The sequence below is a fragment of the Pholcus phalangioides genome, unplaced genomic scaffold, assembly GCF_987345545.1.
Source record: "Pholcus phalangioides strain wild (caught in Gottingen) unplaced genomic scaffold, Ppha-v1.0 ptg000003l_1, whole genome shotgun sequence".
Classification (NCBI taxonomy): domain Eukaryota; kingdom Metazoa; phylum Arthropoda; class Arachnida; order Araneae; family Pholcidae; genus Pholcus; species Pholcus phalangioides.
In genome coordinates this window covers 37,108,531-37,126,488 of record NW_028301596.1, presented here as the reverse complement: position 1 = coordinate 37,126,488, position 17,958 = coordinate 37,108,531, and the positions used below count along the sequence as shown (strand labels likewise).

General features: G+C 37.9%; 2 protein-coding genes across 3 annotated transcripts in view; one reads left to right on the top strand and one right to left on the bottom strand.

Moving 5' to 3' along the window:
• Positions 1 to 17,958, bottom strand: part of IA-2 (tyrosine phosphatase IA-2) — a 417,960-nt gene that overhangs the window by 194,303 nt on the left and 205,699 nt on the right. The gene's annotated exons all lie outside the window — the stretch shown is intronic.
• LOC149088488 (uncharacterized) lies at positions 1,971 to 8,529 on the top strand. Its single transcript, XM_089247675.1, has 4 exons — positions 1,971 to 2,180; positions 4,540 to 4,599; positions 4,705 to 4,764; positions 4,870 to 8,529. The coding sequence occupies exons 1-4, from the start codon at positions 2,028 to 2,030 to the stop codon at positions 8,479 to 8,481; spliced, it is 3,885 nt and encodes a 1,294-aa protein (XP_089103801.1). The 5' UTR covers positions 1,971 to 2,027; the 3' UTR covers positions 8,482 to 8,529.

The window sequence follows — 17,958 nt, the reverse complement described above, 5'->3', positions numbered from 1 at the left end:
TATCATTTTCACTCAGTTTCACCCTCTCTCTCTCTCTCTCTGTTAATCTCGGACTTCCATTAAGAATTTTCCACCATTGCATATGGAGTTTCGAATTTCGCGGAGGAGTCCAGAGAACGGAAGAGTAGAATTTTTCCAATTTGTTCAGTACCATCACCATCATCATATATTTCGGAGTAATTTCTGTGGCTTCGAAAATAATATGTATGTGTATTTTTTTTTCCTTTTTCAATATTATTATTTTTCCTGCAGAAAACAACAAGGAAAACGGTATTTTCAAGAAACCATAGTAGTGGGAAAAGGGGGTTACTGGAACAAAGGACTTAGTACAGTCAAGGCTAGGACCGGAAAAAGGCGCAAAAGGCGTTCGATGTACGCATGCGCGTCAGGTGCTTCTTGGGGGGGATTATTCATAGGGTCCTTGAACTTCGGGAATATATTCTACAGGACTTTTTTTCATACGAAAATTATAATTGATCCGTTATAAAAGAATACCCAATATGATGTTCTCAAGAAAATCGCACCTGTCCCCTACTTTCACTTTCGGAGAAGATCGTTATGCACCTGTTCACCCGGGGGACGTTCTCAAGAAGGTGCACCTTGCTCGACCTACTTTTACTTTCGATATTGAACACCTGTTAACCTGTGGGAATATGGGATATACTTTTTTTTCAAGGGGGACGTTCTCAGAAGATGCACCTTGCTCGACCTACTTTTGCTGGCCTTTCCTTTGGATATAGAACACCTGTTAACCTGTGGGAATATAGCATATACTTTTTTTCCAAGAAAACTTTCACCGCTGACAAAAAGCCACTTTTACTTTCGGTCCGAACACCTGCTAACGCACTAGCATTCTCATATTAAATCACTGCATTTTCTTCCGCAAGCGGATAACGCCAACTACCTATTTATACAGGTGCTACCCTCATTTTCAGTTGCTTCATCTGCTGCTCCTGAAGTAGTTCCACGTCTTCACGAACTCTCGTGTAAGTAAAAATTTAATATTTCTTATATTCTATTTTATTTTCGTTTTAAATAATTATAGATAGACGATAAAATATTTTTCATTATATTTTCAGTTATCTGCCATGGAAACAACATCCAGCAAGGATACTATGAACGCCGTAAAACGTGTTCAGAAGGAAGATGAGACCAACTCGATGAAACGTCCGAAAATAGCACCCAGCGAAGTGAGCATGTTTCCCGTATGTGATGGCGTACACCTATCGGTAGTCATCTTCAAAAATACTTTAAAAGTTCACTTACGAATGTTTGAATCTGGTGGAGATGGATCCCTTATCCCTACAAAGAAAGGGATATCGATGACGCCCTACGTATTTGAGACCTTACGGGAGATGATGTCGAATGAACCCCGAAAAGTATTCTTTTTTGTGGTATGCGAAGATCTGTTGGTGAAGTCAGACGGAGAAAAGGTGTTGCTTCAACCGATTTACAAAAAAGAAGACGGTACATTCAATACGGCTAAGAACTATATAACAATCTACCGCGATTGTTTCATGAAGTTAGCTGATCCGGCAGCGAAGTGCTCGTCGTATTTAAGACGTGTGAAGTGCATCGACTTCATGCAGGATTGCATGAAGAAAAACGGATCATTTTCAGAGACCGCGGATCCTGAAATTGCATATGCTGAAAAACTCAGTGACATGCTCGAGGAATGTATCAACGACATCTTCCAATGTGATGGATGTGATCTTGATGCCCCGGGTCAGAGTTCTCATGATTGTTTAAGCCAATCTTTTGACATACGACTCGTGCGATATTTCAACCGGGCGTTCGCTAAAATTAACATGAAGAGTATTGCTAGGGATTTGAATGTTCATCCGAACTTTTTAAACAAGTTAGATTTTGAAAACTTTATTTTACGCGTGAAGGACCTCTATTCACGTAAAGATCCCCTACCCTGTTGGATGCTATGAGGGAAATAGCCCCATCAACTTTCTTCTCCCCCCCCCCCCCTTAGGTGAATAAAAACCCCATCCGCTTGATGAACTCTCCTCACTTGAAAGATGTCGGATCTTAACGAAGATTTTCTGGACTTTGGCATACCTCTTGACGAACTGAACGCGTTGTGCGACTTCTACGAAATCGAAGAACATTTTAGCGAAGTGCAACCAGACTTCTTCGATACACCGTCTTCTCCGAAAAAGCAGAAAGTTACTGTAAGTACTTTTGATATTATTACTTCAAATTTATTTTACAATTAATTCTAATTAGTATATATTATGTTTGGGTTTGAAGAAAGACTTGATTTTGAAATGTTTAAATTTTCCGGTTCAAATACAGGGATTTTTCTCTAATACTGGATTACACGTTACCCATATGGAAGACTGGTTGAACTCTAAACATTAGATCCAACCCAGTAACATTTTAACTTTCACAAATCAGAGTTCAAATAATAGGAAGAAAAAAAAATTTTCGTAGAATTTATGAAATTCTGTCATTGTGCATTTGAATCAAAATATTTTAATAGACAATGAATTCCCAAGTTTCTAGAACATTGCAAAGCATTGACGGTTACTATATTATGTATCCAACTGAGTATAAATTCTCTTATATTTTATTGAACAATAAATATTTATCAACACCGAAAAAAGGGTTTTATAATGGGGAGGGGGCTAGTTTTGATTCAAAATAATCATACTTTGGTCACATGAGATCTGAAGTATTTGGGGGGGATATCATTATATATAAATTGATTTTGTGTGTGTATATATTCTCTATGGAAATCTACAATTTTAGATCGATCGTCGTCAAATTTTGCATATGTACCAAATGGGACCCGACTTAAACAATAGGCTACTTTTGTCAGACCTGGGTAAATGGGTTAAAAACTGTCTGGCAACAAATGGGTTTTGGGTCTCAACAATTACTTTCAGAACGTTTACTTTGGTTACCGTGGTTCCCTAACAATACGTTTCAGATATGCCTTTATTAATGGTTTGTCACTTCTGTCAGTGTATGTATAATAGTTTATGCCTTTATAATGGTTTGCTACATTTTCAATACTCCCAGTAATGAGGCTTTTCGAATAGACGTTATAATCATCATCGCTTTGAGGACCTGGAAAATGGTGATCCTCATTGAAATCAGTGTTAAAATTGCTGATTTTACTATAGAAATGCAGAAATTTAGTGGGGTTTTTCACCACATAAATCATTTAAAAAATTGTATTGAATTCTCAAGTTTTGAAATATTGAGTCCGTTTAGAGATACGAAGCCCAAAAAATTAAATACGAAGTAATTAGTCGGGACTATTTTCGAGTTGGATATTCATGCAATAACATTGCTTTCAACTTTTCATTTATATCTTCTCAAGCATGAAAATTAATGTCTCCGTTAATATTCAACTGCATAAATTCATATAGTTTAAGTTGTTTTTTAAATTAATTATGGACCCATAAAGTGCATCGAAGAAATTCCACAGCTTTAACCAAGCATTTGCGGAAGCTGAAATAGGCAGATGGATAACTTGAAGTTCAAAAAGAAGGGTCGAAATACCTAGCTCTCTTTAAGAAAGGAAAAAAAATATATATATACATTTCTACGTTTCTGAGTCATCATATTGGTTAACTTAGACACGGTTTGCATGTCCCTCAAAGAAAGAGGGAGATATCAAGTGATCCAAAAAGCTTCATTGAAGAAAACCCGGGCAACGTCGGGTATTATAGCTAGTATTTTATGAAGCGCAAAACTTTTCCGGATTGACGTTTGTTAGCGTTAGATTTTTCTACTCGTTTAATCAAATCTATTAGACATATTTTCAAAATTCGTATTTACCCATTAACGGAGAATAACAAAAATAATGAGGATACCACTTCAGCCATTTATTGACAAAGGAAAAAATTAAAATTTCGAATGACAAATTTCCATACCAACCGGCGTTAATGGGTTAAGAAACGAAGTAAAAGTTTTATAAAAAAGGACCGGTATTTTCTGGTAAACCAAGATCTGATCTTGGAGAATGAACTCCAATGTTTCCCTAAGAGTTTTCCTGTGAATATTACTTCAAAGTCGCTTATATACTCAGTGACTCAAATCGATATGCTATATGAGAGATGTGAACAACTTAAGAGTTACATTAATTGAGAACAGGTCAGAAATATTTTTTTCCCAGAAGAGAAAAAACTTAAAAACCATAAATCAAAATTCCACATTTTTATGCATATTAAACAGATAATAATTAACCATGTCTGCACAAGGCAACTTCAGTATGGATAGTGAATGATATGTCTGACATAAGAATCGATTGAGATAAAAATCACATAACGATAAAATTAATGTCTTTCTCCCATATCGTCAACCATGACCGTTTCTTTCATTATAGTGTTTGATGTTGCCATTTAATCTTATGGGTACCTGATGTTTACGTATTTTGTTTTTCCATAAGACAACTATTTTTATTTATATGAATAGTGTATTATTTCAGATAAAATGAATAGATTTTTTGTACCCACTTCGTCAGGTATTTTATCTGTTTGTATTATTATTTCTCAGACGTTGTTGCATTTCTACTTTCAGGATGCGCAATCGAACTCTCATGAACAAGATGGTTGCTTGCCAGACACATCGAAACAGACGGTAAGTAATCAAATTTATAGATTACTGAGGAAAAAACATAAACATATGAAAGGATTCGAGAATTTTATTATTATTTCTCAGACGTTGTTGCATTTCTGCTTTCAGGATGCGCAATCGAATTCTCATGAACAAGATGGTTGTTTGCCGGGCACATCGAAACAGACGGTAAGTAATCAAGTTTATAGATTACTGAGGGAAAAACTTAAACACATGAAAGGATTCGAGAATTTTATTATTATTTCTCAGACGTTGTTGCATTTCTGCTTTCAGGATGCGCAACCGAACTCTTGCAAGACTTGTGGTAAGGTGTTTAAAAGGTTACATGATTTACGTCGACATACAAGAATCCACTCAAAAGAAAAAATTTTTACTTGTAGAAAATGCAGCAGACGCTTTTCCCGAGGCGATAACAGACGAAATCACGAGCGGCAATGCTTTCATGGGGCGGGTGCTCCCCCAAACCAACAGGAAGATGCGTTGAACACTTTCACAGTTATAGTGATAGAACCAACTTCCGATAACGCATATGACCCCATTCTTTTCTTTAACGAGGTTCGAGTCGAAATACAAAACATCATACTCCGGGAAGTAGGTGTGAAAAAGGCTCTTAAATTTTATATTGTGCTGAACGTTCTCTTCTCAAGAAGAACAGAATCCAATGAAATTGAATTTATACAACCTTTTTTCCGCTCGAGAGTGGAACTCATACATTCTGAGGATGAACTCGGTGATAAGATAGATTCAGCTATCAAAAAAATTCTGTCTTCGCTCGACGAGTTTACAAGAATGGGCAGCGGGTGGGTCTTTGATAAGGTTTTAAAATTAGACCTGAATATAGCTGCCTACAACCCATTAGCAGCAGCTTCTTACTTACCCATACCTCCATCAATCGTGAACAGAAAAGCGATTATAAACATCTCAAACACGGATAATAAATGTTTTATTTGGAGTGTATTAGCAGCCCTTCACCCCCAAGACGAGAATCCGCAACGAGTATCAAAATATCTACAGTTCGAGCATGAGTTGAACATGGGTGGGATAGAGCTCCCAGTCAAAATAACCCAAATAAATCGCTTTGAAGAACAGAACCCACACATTTCTGTCAATGTCTATGGGTTAGCGGATAATGAAATCTTCACGATGAGGGTGACAGAGGCAACCCAACGTCTTCACCACGTTGACTTGCTATACATATGTAACGAAAATACCAGTCATTACAGTCTAATAAAAAACATGAGTAGGTTGTTATCCCCTCTAACTAAGCATAAAGGTGCTCGGTTCTATTGTCCTTACTGTCTACACAGGTTTTCTAGAGAAAATTTGTTGGTCGAACATAAAGAGTATTGCAAACCTCACGGTCTACAACGAATATGTATGCCTAATGAAGATGAAAAATGGCTTAGATTCACTCAGCACCAGTATCAGCTACGTGTTCCTTTCACGATTTACGCTGACTTTGAGTGTATCTTAGAGAAAATTTCTTGCTGTACTCCGAACCCAACACACTCATCCACTACCCACACAGAAAAACATGTACCAAGTGGTTTCAGTTATATTATAGTAGGCCCTGACACCACACTTTATAAACCCCCAGTGGTGTATAGAGGAGAAGATTGCGTGCAGGTATTCCTTCACATGCTGGTGAAGGAGAACGCTAGCATTCAAAACATTCTTAACACCGTGAAGCCCCTTAACATATCCCAAGAAGACGAGAAAAAATTTCAGGATGCTGTTGTATGTATGACGTGTGAGAAACCGTTGGGTGGTGATAGAGTTCGACACCATGACCACATATCGGGTGAGTTCGTTGCAGCGTTGCATAACGCGTGCAATTTACAGCTGAAATATTCTAACCATGTACCTGTAATAATACATAATTTGAGAGGGTATGACAGTCATCTAGTCATGCAGGCGGCAGGGCTCTTCAAAGATCAGGATATCTCAGTCATCCCTAATAATTTGGAGAAATACATTTCTTTCTCGATTGGGGATTTACGTTTCTTAGACTCATTTCAATTCCTACCGGCTTCTTTAGATAAGTTGGTTGGCAATCTTACCCGTTCAGATTTTCGATTGACTGACAGCATTTTCGAAGATGCTGACCTACTTGTGAGGAAAGGGGTGTACCCGTACGAGTACATCGACTCGTTCTCTCGATTTTCAGAGACTGAATTACCACCCCGCGAAGCTTTCTTCAGCAGTCTAACTGGAACCGATATAAGTGTGGATGATTACACTCATGCACAACTCGTATGGGAAAAATTCGGCATTCAACATCTCGGTGATTATCATGACCTTTACGTAAAATCAGACGTGCTTTTACTAGCAGACGTGTTCGAACGTTTCAGGAACCTTAGCATGAGCTATTACAAAATTGACCCTGCGCATATGTATACAGGCCCTGGTTTGGCTTTTTCGGCATGTCTGAGGATGACCGATATTAATTTGGAACTTCTCACAGACATAGACATGCATTTGTTTTTTGAATCCGGTATTAGAGGAGGTGTTTCTATGATCACCCATCGTTACGCTGAGGCTAACAGCCGATACAGCGAACAGTTTGAACCCAATCAACCGACCAAAGAAATAGTGTATTGGGATGCAAATAACCTTTATGGTTACGCTATGTCCCAATACCTACCATATTCAGGTTTCCGATGGTTGAGCACAGAGGAAATATCTAACATAGACATCGCAAACGTTCCCGAGGACTCTCCGAAAGGCTATGTCTTAGAAGTCGGGCTAGAATACCCCAAAGAACTTCACAATGACCATAACGATTATCCGCTAGCACCTGAAAACATGGTGATAACAGAAAAGTTGTTTTCAAACCATATGAAGAGCGTGTGGGGGAAAATTAACCCGGAGGGGAAACCGTCCGAATGCACAAAGCTAGTTCCCAATTTATACGACAAAGAAAACTATGTAGTACATTATCGCAACCTCCAACTCTACCTCACCCTCGGTCTCAAAATAAAATATATAAAAAGGGTTATAGAGTTCAATCAAAAACCGTGGCTGAAACCGTACATTGACTTTAATACCGAACGCCGTCAAGCAGCTTCGAACGATTTCGAAAAATCGTTCTTCAAACTGATGAACAATGCAGTATTCGGGAAAACCATGGAAAACCAGCGGAAGCATGTTAACGTAAAAATTGTGCATAAGGAGAAAAAAGCTAAAAAATTAATTGCATCCCCAGCCTTTGAAGCCTTCAGAATTTTTAGCAATGGATTGGTTGCCATAAAAATGAAAAGGTTAAAACTGAAATTAGTTCGTCCTATGTATGTGGGTTTCGTAGTTCTGGACGTGAGTAAAATCAAAATTTATGATTTTCACTATCGGTGGGTTAAATCACGGTTCGGAGAAAAAGCGCAACTTCTCTTCACCGACACAGATTCGTTAACGTATGCAATCGAAACCCAAAATCTACACCGCGTGATAAAATCCAACATGGACGAATTCGACACTTCCAATTTTCCTCCAAATCACACCCTTTACAACCCTCATAACAAAGCAGTGCTCGGGCTGATGAAGGACGAATGCCCCGGTGACCCCATTCTATCGTTTGTCGGTCTTCGTTCAAAAATGTACAGCATTGTTACGGCTAAGGAAAACAAGAAAACGGCCAAGGGAGTCAGCAAAACCGTTTCCTGCAATCAACTGCATCATGAGCTGTACAAGTCTTCGCTTTTCGATCAAGTGCGGTACAGACATACGATGGTAAAAATCACGAACACTAAGCACCAACTCCACACAACCATGGTACGAAAAGTAAGTCTTTGTCCCCTTGATGACAAACGCTATATATTAGATGATGGGGTTTCAACATTAGCTTATGGACACCACGCGATTAATCCCCACGGAGAAGAAGAAAGTTGATGTAACCAACAGAAAAATAAATGCTTATTGTACATGTTTCTAAACGATTGTGTGTGTGTGTTTTTTTTTTTTTAACAACAGGAGACACAATTCAGAGAAGAAAATCTTTATTTCCAGTACGTTTTTTACAACTCAAGCCATCTTTTCATATATTTTTTATTTCTTATGTAATAATGCGGTAAACTTATCTCGTATAAACCTTGAAGAAACTCTTTCTCACCCGGAACAGGTTTCTTTTTTTGAATGCTCACGACACTGGATAACAGTTCGGAAATATTTGTATTATCTATCTCCACCCCTTTATACACAAGCTGACCGCTCGGTGACCATTTGATAACATTTGGGTAATCTTTAAGGTGACTTATAATTTTTCCCGATATTTCACGGTGAGATTTCGGTAAATTTAACAATATATCAGATGTTGCACTTTTCTTCAACGGCGGTTTACTGAGATCGCGCATTTTAGGTTCTTCTTCTTCTTCATCGAAACGGTCGAGTGGCGAATTGTTTCCTAAGGCAGTATTCCTCTTGTTCAAAATCTGTTGATAAAACTTTATTTTAACCTCGTTCGGTAATTCACTGTTCAGTATCTTCGCCATTTCAGTATCTAGTTCCGTAAGCTGCGGCTCTTTAATAACATGGCGGTTCATTCTATCTTCTGGAACAAGTACCATAACTTTTTTAGCGAATTCCATGTCCTATCAGACTTGAAATCAAACCGATTGCAGCGGGTAAAAGAACTTGAAGGAAACCACCTTTTTGTATGAGGATCTTTCTCTTTTTATAAAGAGGTGTTTTCCTCTTTGCTAACGTACGGAGCAAACCTTTATACTTTTGAAGTTTAGCTTTTTGGAGGGTGGATATTGGGATATTACCATGCAGTAAATTCAATGCACATTCACAAACGGTTTTGATGTCAGAATTTGGTAACCGCTTCAATAATTCTTTACGTTGTCTTTGAGGACATCCGCTTAACAATCTCAGCACTTGTTGCTTCCTCGCGGACATATCGTTGAATAAATAGTGTCGCTGACGTACCCAGTCTTTTAACGTCTCGGTTGATAGACATACTGCGTTTGCGTGGGTAACACGTTGGTGCGTAAACGCATTTTTTCATCCGTTTCTTGCCTAAGATCGATCGATAAATATGAATACGGAGATTTCGTTGCATCTGCGTAACTTTCTTCGAAAAAATTTAATTTCGTAGGATACAACTGTCTCCCCAAATGGGTGATTTGGTTCAAATCCCTCCGGTTTTTAAACAGGAAAATATAATGCGCGTTTAGCGTTATTTCCCGCAGTTTCTTATGAAAGAAATTCTGAGTTACAAAGATAACCGATAAATTTCGATGGTGGCTATACTTAGTAAATAGCTTAACCATTTTCTCTTCTCCCGATAACTCTGACATAAAATCATCGAAAATCAGTAAGGCATTGGAGACTCCCTCGAAATTACAATCGTCTCGGAATTCAACATCTCTAATTTCCTCGTGCAGTGGCTGAGATTCTCCGTAAAACCATATCACGCGTTTCGGTAAAGGTTTGATAAGCCTTTCACGATGTTCGAGCAGACCCTTTAAAAAATATGTTTTCCCGCTACCGCTTGCACCTGCACAGACGGCAGTGAATGGATGGTGTAACGTTAACGGTTCCATCGTGAAAAATGATGAGACATGAGTTGTGCAAATCAATTTTATTAAAAAGAAAAGTATTTTCTTACAAAGTTAAACACACGTAAATCGTTGTTCACATTGAAGCGAGATACAATAGAATTCATACTTTCACCCATACATTTACAGTACACGTAATAAATAACATAATAGCCACAAACTTGGGTATCAGCTGACTGCAGCGCCACGTCATTGTAGGTGAGTCGTTGATATCTTCTCAGAAATTTCGTGATATTACCTTTCTGAAAGTTTGAAGGATGTCTTCCGAATGAGTCAAAAAACTCCGCGGTCAAATTGTCATGAAGATATATAGCCAACCAATGTGTTCCAGACTCTGCACTGGTATCTGTGTTAACGATCAGAGCTGTAGGATAATTTCGTATTCTCGAAGGCAACGCGTCACTAGCGTAAACGTTCCTGAAAACTTTTTTCGTTTTCGGGTCTCTGCGGAGTGCTCGACGAATCTGTTCGGAATCCATCAGCCAGAGAAATCGCACAATACACTTCTCGATTTTGTTATCTCTATAAGGTTCTGAAACTCACCATATATGATTACCGAGATGGTTTTAGGTAGTGCTTTCGCAAACTTTAGTTCCACACGTAGATTACTATGTTTCACCAAGTGTAAGTGTCCGCAGTCGCTCTGGTCGGGGAGTAGGGAGAAACAAAATAGAGTGTAACCACTATGAAATTCTTCTCTGGTTATGTCTATGCCACGATCTTCCTCGACTCGAAACAGGTTATTGTAGGCTCTTACGGTGTTTCCGGTCTCAAAGTTAGGCTCTAGGGGTTTGTGGGGGACTGGTCGACCATCAACATATACGGAGACGAAGTTGAGATCGTAATGCTTGAAATCGAACGGGTTGCTTCTAAATGTACCGTTGAAAGATTCATTGTCAACTAGGCCGATGATAACTCGTTGAGGCATTGCACCCAGATACACATTGTCTTGGACGAATGACATGCTTCCCTGTGCCACAGAGTAAACCTTACAAAGTACTCTATTGATAGGGTATTTCGCAGTGGTCTTCTCCAATGCTTTAGCATGCCCGATGGCAACAGCTGGGTTAACTCTCACCTTCCTTACAAAGAGGCTGGCATGATCTATGTGCACGTTATAATCAGCTGTCGAGGATATTAGAAAAAACGATGGCTTCGAACGCACTAATCTAAGTTTAACATCTACCAAGTTGAGTAACAGTCTTTGTTGAAAAAAAAGTGAACAGTGTACTCTTCCCAATAGGTCGTAAGATCTGCTGTTTGCAATGTGTTTTGACCGCTCTTTCATACCTTCGTTATTTTCGTGGTCGGCCATGGAACCTGCAGTGTCCTTGTGGAAACCTTCCATAGTGAGGGGACCCATCTTCGCATCTCGACCATAGTTCAGCAAAGTTTCGATATAGGCTCTGTAAGGGTAGGTGTGAGACGAATTCGTGATATTCCTACCATTGAGAGAGACGTCCACTTGGGAGAAGAGGGAATGTAGCGGTAGATTCGCAGGAGAAACTAGGTCGGTATCAAGAAGTGGTTTACCGTCCTTCTTTGTGACCCTCAACTTGACGTGTAGTTGTGTGGAAGATAGGTCTATGTAATCTTCGGTGCTACCTGTAATGTTGAACTCAATCGGACCGTCTTTAATACTGGAAAGTGGGAGAAATTCAATCCATTCTCCACCTTCTATGGCGGTTTGAGTAGGGGGTAAAGCGAACAAATCTACTTCGCTTTTGAGACACTCGGGTGAGTTTGTCATGATGAGAGCCATCTTCTCAATCGAAAATATCGGGTGCTGTTGCCTTCCTAGCTTTCTTACGAATGACGTTTTTTCTCGCTAAGCGTTTCCTTTTATGTCCTCCGAGCATTGTTTTAACTTTCGTAGAAGCTTTATCACTCAGCAAGCGACCAGCCTCTTTTGCTCTTTCCACCGCAGCTGTTTTCAAATCTCTACCTTGTACGACGTCATTGGCAAAATCTACACCTGACCTGAGAACCTGACGGCCAAGAGCCTTCGCTCCTTTTTTGAACAAAGGCATAGCCGATCGGAAAAGGGAGCTGAATATTGAACCGAAACCGTAACCCCGTTGCAGTGGTATACCCTGATAATATCCAAGACCTTGACCCGCTTGGTTGACGTAATAATCAGTTACGCTATCTATACAACAGCGATACGGGTGGTAAGACATCATAAATGTTTCAGTCGGAAGTGGAGTTTAACTATCACCTTCCCACGTTCAAATGACACGAGATGACCTGTGTGCGTCCTTATATGAATGTGAACTGTTTCAAAACTCCTTCGGGCTAGAGGGATGTAGTGACCCCTCTCGAAGGCTGCGTTGACGATGTCGCCATCGTGTCCTTCGGTTTTTACGATTCTTAATAACGGGGCAAAGGTGTTGCCGACAATCTGCGGTTCGACTATATCACAATAAACGTACAACAGATGAAAGTCTAGTTTCGGATCAGCCGTGAAAGGCCCCTCTATCATCATTCCTTTTATCTCACCGGGTTCAAAACCTAGATTCTCTGCTATTCCTGTATGTAGAATTAACTTAGCACCTTTCCTCGTAGCCACCTTCACTTTTTTCGTGGTTTTGTTGAAAATCAAATCAATATCTTCCTTTCTAAAATTTCTCGTCATCACCTTAATCAGGTCTGTGGTACTCTCGTAGAAACCACAAGGGATGACACCTTTTTTTATCACTCCATCTCCAGAATTAAATTCAAAGCTGTTAGACCGTTCCGTTATGTTGTGGAAAGAATGGGGAAATATCAGCTCTGATAGAGCTACTTCCATATCCGAATCAAACTCTAACGCGCTGGGGAGTTTTGTGACGAAGTTGGAAAGGGTGTTATCAGGAAAGAAATTCATGCTCGAATCGCTTGGGAGCGTTAAGTAGAACGAAGCCATCTTGTTGAAATGAGTAAAGATGGATTGAGTCGCTGTATTTATATCCATGATATAAACTTTTCTGGATAATGCATCCACTTTACGAGTAGCTCTGTTTTACCTTGCCTCTTCCTTTTTCTTAGAATTTTTTCTATAGGAAAGGTGTCTTCTAGTGTGGTCTTCGTCATTTCATGTTCGTAAAATGTCCCTTTAATTTTTTCACCCATCAAATCTTTTAGTCTGTAGACGGGTATCTCCCTCGGTATGTATTCATCCACCACGAAAACTTCATGTGTAAAATTAGACTCGTATCCCTTTTCAAAAGGGTGTTTCGTACGAGAAATACGAACCTGGTCACCGATAAAAAACCTTTGTTTTACTTTTTTAACCTTTTTCTTCCCATAGAGGTTGCCCCACACCCTCTTTTCGTTTTCTTTATTAACTTCGGTAGGACTCATCATTATACTCCTGTGAAACTTATTATTATACCCAAAAACCAGATCTTGTAACACGTCTATGTATCTATGCGTGTTATTTTCTGTGAAGTATCGCCACATCCTCGATTTCAGCGTTTTATTGAACCTTTCTGCTATCGCAGCCTTTGTGACGTCATCCTCTGTCGTAAAGAACTTGACCCCTTTTTCCTTCAGAAACTTTTGGAAGACCTTATTCTTGAATTCGGTGCCTTTATCCGTTTGCAGAACATGTGGTTGCCTTTCGACAAATATTTGATCAAACGCTTTCACCACGCTCCGCCCCGTTTTGTCTTTGAGCGGGATGGCCCAAGCATATTTAGACAACACATCAATACACGTTAAGATATACTGATAACCGTCGTTGTATTTTACCAGGTTTCTCATGTCAACTAAATCAGCCTGGAATTGTTGATTCATTGCACCAACTATAATACGGTTCCTGGGGAACTTTTTTCTTCTTTCACGATGGAGTGTGTAAGATTTTTCCCCTTCTAACCACTTTCTTATTTTTGTTCGAGAAAATTCCCCTTTTAGAGCTCGATATAATGGTTCGACACCACCATAACTACCCTCACTCTTCGGATTTCGGTATACATCTTCCATTTTTTTTTTTTAATCGGAGTGAAAGTGGAACACGGGTTCATTCCTCTTTTATAATGAGGGGGGGGATAAAACCGGGACCTCCTGACGCGCATGCGTACATCGAACGCCTTTTGCGCCTTTTTCCGGTCCTAGCCTTGACTGTACTAAGTCCTTTGTTCCAGTAACCCCCTTTTCCCACTACTAACCATTATTAATAGATTTCTACGGACTCATTTATTTTTCTAGGTTGAAATTTGAGAATTTTTAACCAATTCGACAAGCGTATACGGTTGGACTAATTGGGAAATTCTATCTGCCATCGTACTTTTACCGTAACCGAAGGGGGAAAAAAAGCGAAGTCAATCAGAAGCGATTATGATCTGCCTGCCCTCTCTCTTTATGTATGTACAGTATTATTTTTATTACTTTTCCTATACGTCTGGAGTTATTTTTTCGAACAAAAATGCTCCATGATTATTACTGGTAAAAAAAACAAAAATACGAATGACGTTGAAGTAGAATACGATCTTCTACTGCGATTTTTTTTTTCATATATAAGTACTGTTTGCCATTTCTTACTACTGAGGGAAAAAAAATGTATTATTATTTTTTCAATAATTAATGGACGTTGTATTTTCCAGCAATTATAATACAATTGATTGTTTGCTATGGGCTTTACATTTGGAAAATTGTTCAGAAAAATTATTTCTCTCGTTAAAATTTTTTATCGTATTTTTTTTTTCACTGAAAAAACTATCTTCAGAATAAATTCTGAAATTTTTTTTGAATAGTTTCTGAAAATTTTTTTTAAATTATTTTTCTATGGCGAAATAGCGCAATATAAGGATTTTTTTGCGTTAGTGTTTGATGTACGCAAGATGTATCAGTTTTGTAAGATCCTGCGGTGAATATTATTATATATATTTTTAAAAATTTTTAATGAATAATCAAACTTACTGTTTGATTGCCAGTTGGAGAAGGAATAAATTTTCATATGATAAAATAAATTTTATGAGTAGAAAACTAGTAGCTCATTAGACTAACAAATGTGAGGTTAAATCCTGTATAACTCATTGAGAGTTCCGTGTACTTGAAATATACATGGCATAATCTTCTTAAACTTCTATTCGGCACGTACATTTAATGTCTAATTTTTTATCTTATAATGCGTGGAATTATACTCATAATTCCTCTTCTGGTGCATTTATTTATTTATTTTTATCAGATATAGTATTGATCTATGAATTTGGTTTGTTCTGAGAATATATTGCTGAGAGAAATACATACAGAAGAGGTTTTTCCATGCCAGGATTGTAAAAGCATTTTATAATACACTCTATGGAAATATTTGTCATTCAAAAGAGATTATAGAATGATTATAAAAGAAAAATAGAATTATATAGTTATAGTGAGGTGTAATAATATGATCATATAATTAGGTTAACTATCCTCATATTTTAAGAACTTATAAATGCACCAAAAAATTCTGAATTCACTCATTAATACAAAAATTATATAAGGCCCTTTGTTTTTTCTTTAAGGCGTACGTGACTTGTGTAGATGTGATGTGTGCTTTCTGAAATTTTATGCTTAACTCACGAACATGACAAAAAAACTAGATCTTGAAAGCCTCAAATAAATGTAAGCAATTTTTTATCAATCATTAACGACTATTAGAATAAATGTTGATACAGCGGAACCCCTCTTTTTACGGCGAAATGATAGTAAAGTTTTAATTTTTAAAATAATAGGATAATTTTATTTCAAAGATTTCACAATAGTAACCCCATTTTTGTGGTCAACCCTCGTTTACGAACAAATGTTTTTGTTCCCCCCCCCCACGGTGTTCGCAAAATAGGAGTTTGCTTTTGATTCACGATTCATGGACGGATATCAACCCTCAATCAACCTTCAATGTTTTTGGCTTCCAATAAAATTTAAATTCTAATTGATTATTCTCGCATAATTCCGAATAGTATATATGAAATTTCAACGGATGATCGTAAAAGTACTTCAATTTGATTTGTAATAGGAGCTTTCATACATGGGGCTGGTCAAAAACTCAAAACGGAAACTTCGTAGCAAATATCTGAACCTACATGGGGACCATACGCATAAAAAAAAGTGAAACGCCATCTAAAGATCTACAACAAGTGTTCTTAACCAGTGGTCCATGGACCCATTTGTCCTTGGAGAGATTTTAGGGATGAGAAAACAACTAACTGTTTTCAAAGAAAAATATCTCTCCAACGAATTCTTTGTTTTTACACTGCTATGTACTGAATATTATTTTGTGAAGGGGTCCACCGTGGTACTCATTTTATTTGCAGAGGCAGTCCGTGGAACACAATAGATTAAAAATCCCTGCTCAAGAAAAATTGAAGCTGCTGTTCTCCAAGCTTGGGTATAATCAAAAACACAACTTCTCATCTTTTAAATTTGTGTCAGAAAACCACGTAATTTATTTTGAAATTATTCTCTGATTTGAAATTGATCAATAACAATGCTTTATGAAATAAAACCATTTCAATTATTTAAAAAATAACGTTGTGAACACGTACAGCCCGACTAAAAAACAGACGACTGGTAACCTTACAATTAACCGTCTATCACCTTCGGATAGCAGTCTTACGTGAATATGATTCACCATGTTCTCCATCTCTCTATAAAATATATTGCGTAATGTTTCAAATAATATGATGTTACATATATAGTTAATCGACAAATTGAAATTACCAAACACTTTTCACACCTGTTTTTAAAAAGAAATTAAATATCCAGACGTTCTCATTTACAGAATTTTCCAAAAAAAAAATCAAACAAATTAAACTTTTTTATTATACATTTTAGTCGTTTACTTCGAATCAAACATTTATTTCTAAAAATAATACTTTCCATATCCATGGGTAAAATTTATCCACCATTTTCCCAGAGACTTGAAGTGCTTAGCGTAGTTCTAGGAAATAATTCCTAAAGCAAGCATTATGAAAATAAAATAATGATAAAATTCTGAAAAAATACACAAAACTGGATACGAGAAAGATTTTATTTTTGGCTTATACGGTAGGCTATATGTAAGGGTTTGTATTCTAGAACCCTTCCACACATGTCATATTTTTTTCTCCCATTGTCATATGCTTAAAAGAGGAGGGGTGGGGGAAAAAACCACATACTCCGCTCTTCCATTCTATAAAATCGGCATTGTTATTTCACTAACAATGCTAAAACCCGAATAATAATGAGATCATAGAGCACATGGAAAAAATAAAATCAGTAAAGGTATTTCCGGAAGGAAGAGCTAAGCTCCTAGTTTCGGTAAATCTCCGGCAAACGATGAACGAATTGAACGAAAAAAACAGCTCGGTAACTTAAATTTAAGAAAATAAACTTGAACCGAAAAAAAAAACAAAATGCACTGGAAACGCCTTAACTGGGAAAGAAATAAGAAAATAAAATATTTCTGAATTGGTGAAAAATGGTGTTTTACCATCATTTGAGTTTTAGGAGCGAATATCTACGGTATTAAGGTTAAAAACATTGTTTCGGGCATTGTTTTATCTCGGTATGTTTGCTGTATATCTCATTTTGATCTTTGTTAACCCTTTGCGATCCAGAGATTTTTTCCTGAACTTCGTTAGTACAGTTCGTACTTTATAGCGCTTCTCCTGCAATGAAGAAGGCCCTGGATCAGTGGTTCCCAACGTGGGCGTTAACGCACTCTGGGGGGGGGCGGCGATGGAATGTTCCAGGGGGGCGGTAGAAGCTACGGGTTTAACATAGAATCCTATGGGTTAGATTGCGTTGGCGGGCGATGGGAGAAAAAGAATTCTGAAGAAGGGGCCGATGGGACAAGAAAGGTTGGGAA

What these genes read in the sequence shown, in the direction of transcription:
- LOC149088488 (XM_089247675.1), top strand. Translation starts at nt 2,028, where the DNA reads ATGTCGGATCTTAACGAAGATTTTCTGGACTTTGGCATACCTCTTGAC. An exon ending in CAGACACATCGAAACAGACG is followed by an intron (nt 4,600 to 4,704) that starts GTAAGTAATCAA and finishes TTCTGCTTTCAG; the next exon opens with GATGCGCAATCGAATTCTCA. An exon ending in CGGGCACATCGAAACAGACG is followed by an intron (nt 4,765 to 4,869) that starts GTAAGTAATCAA and finishes TTCTGCTTTCAG; the next exon opens with GATGCGCAACCGAACTCTTG.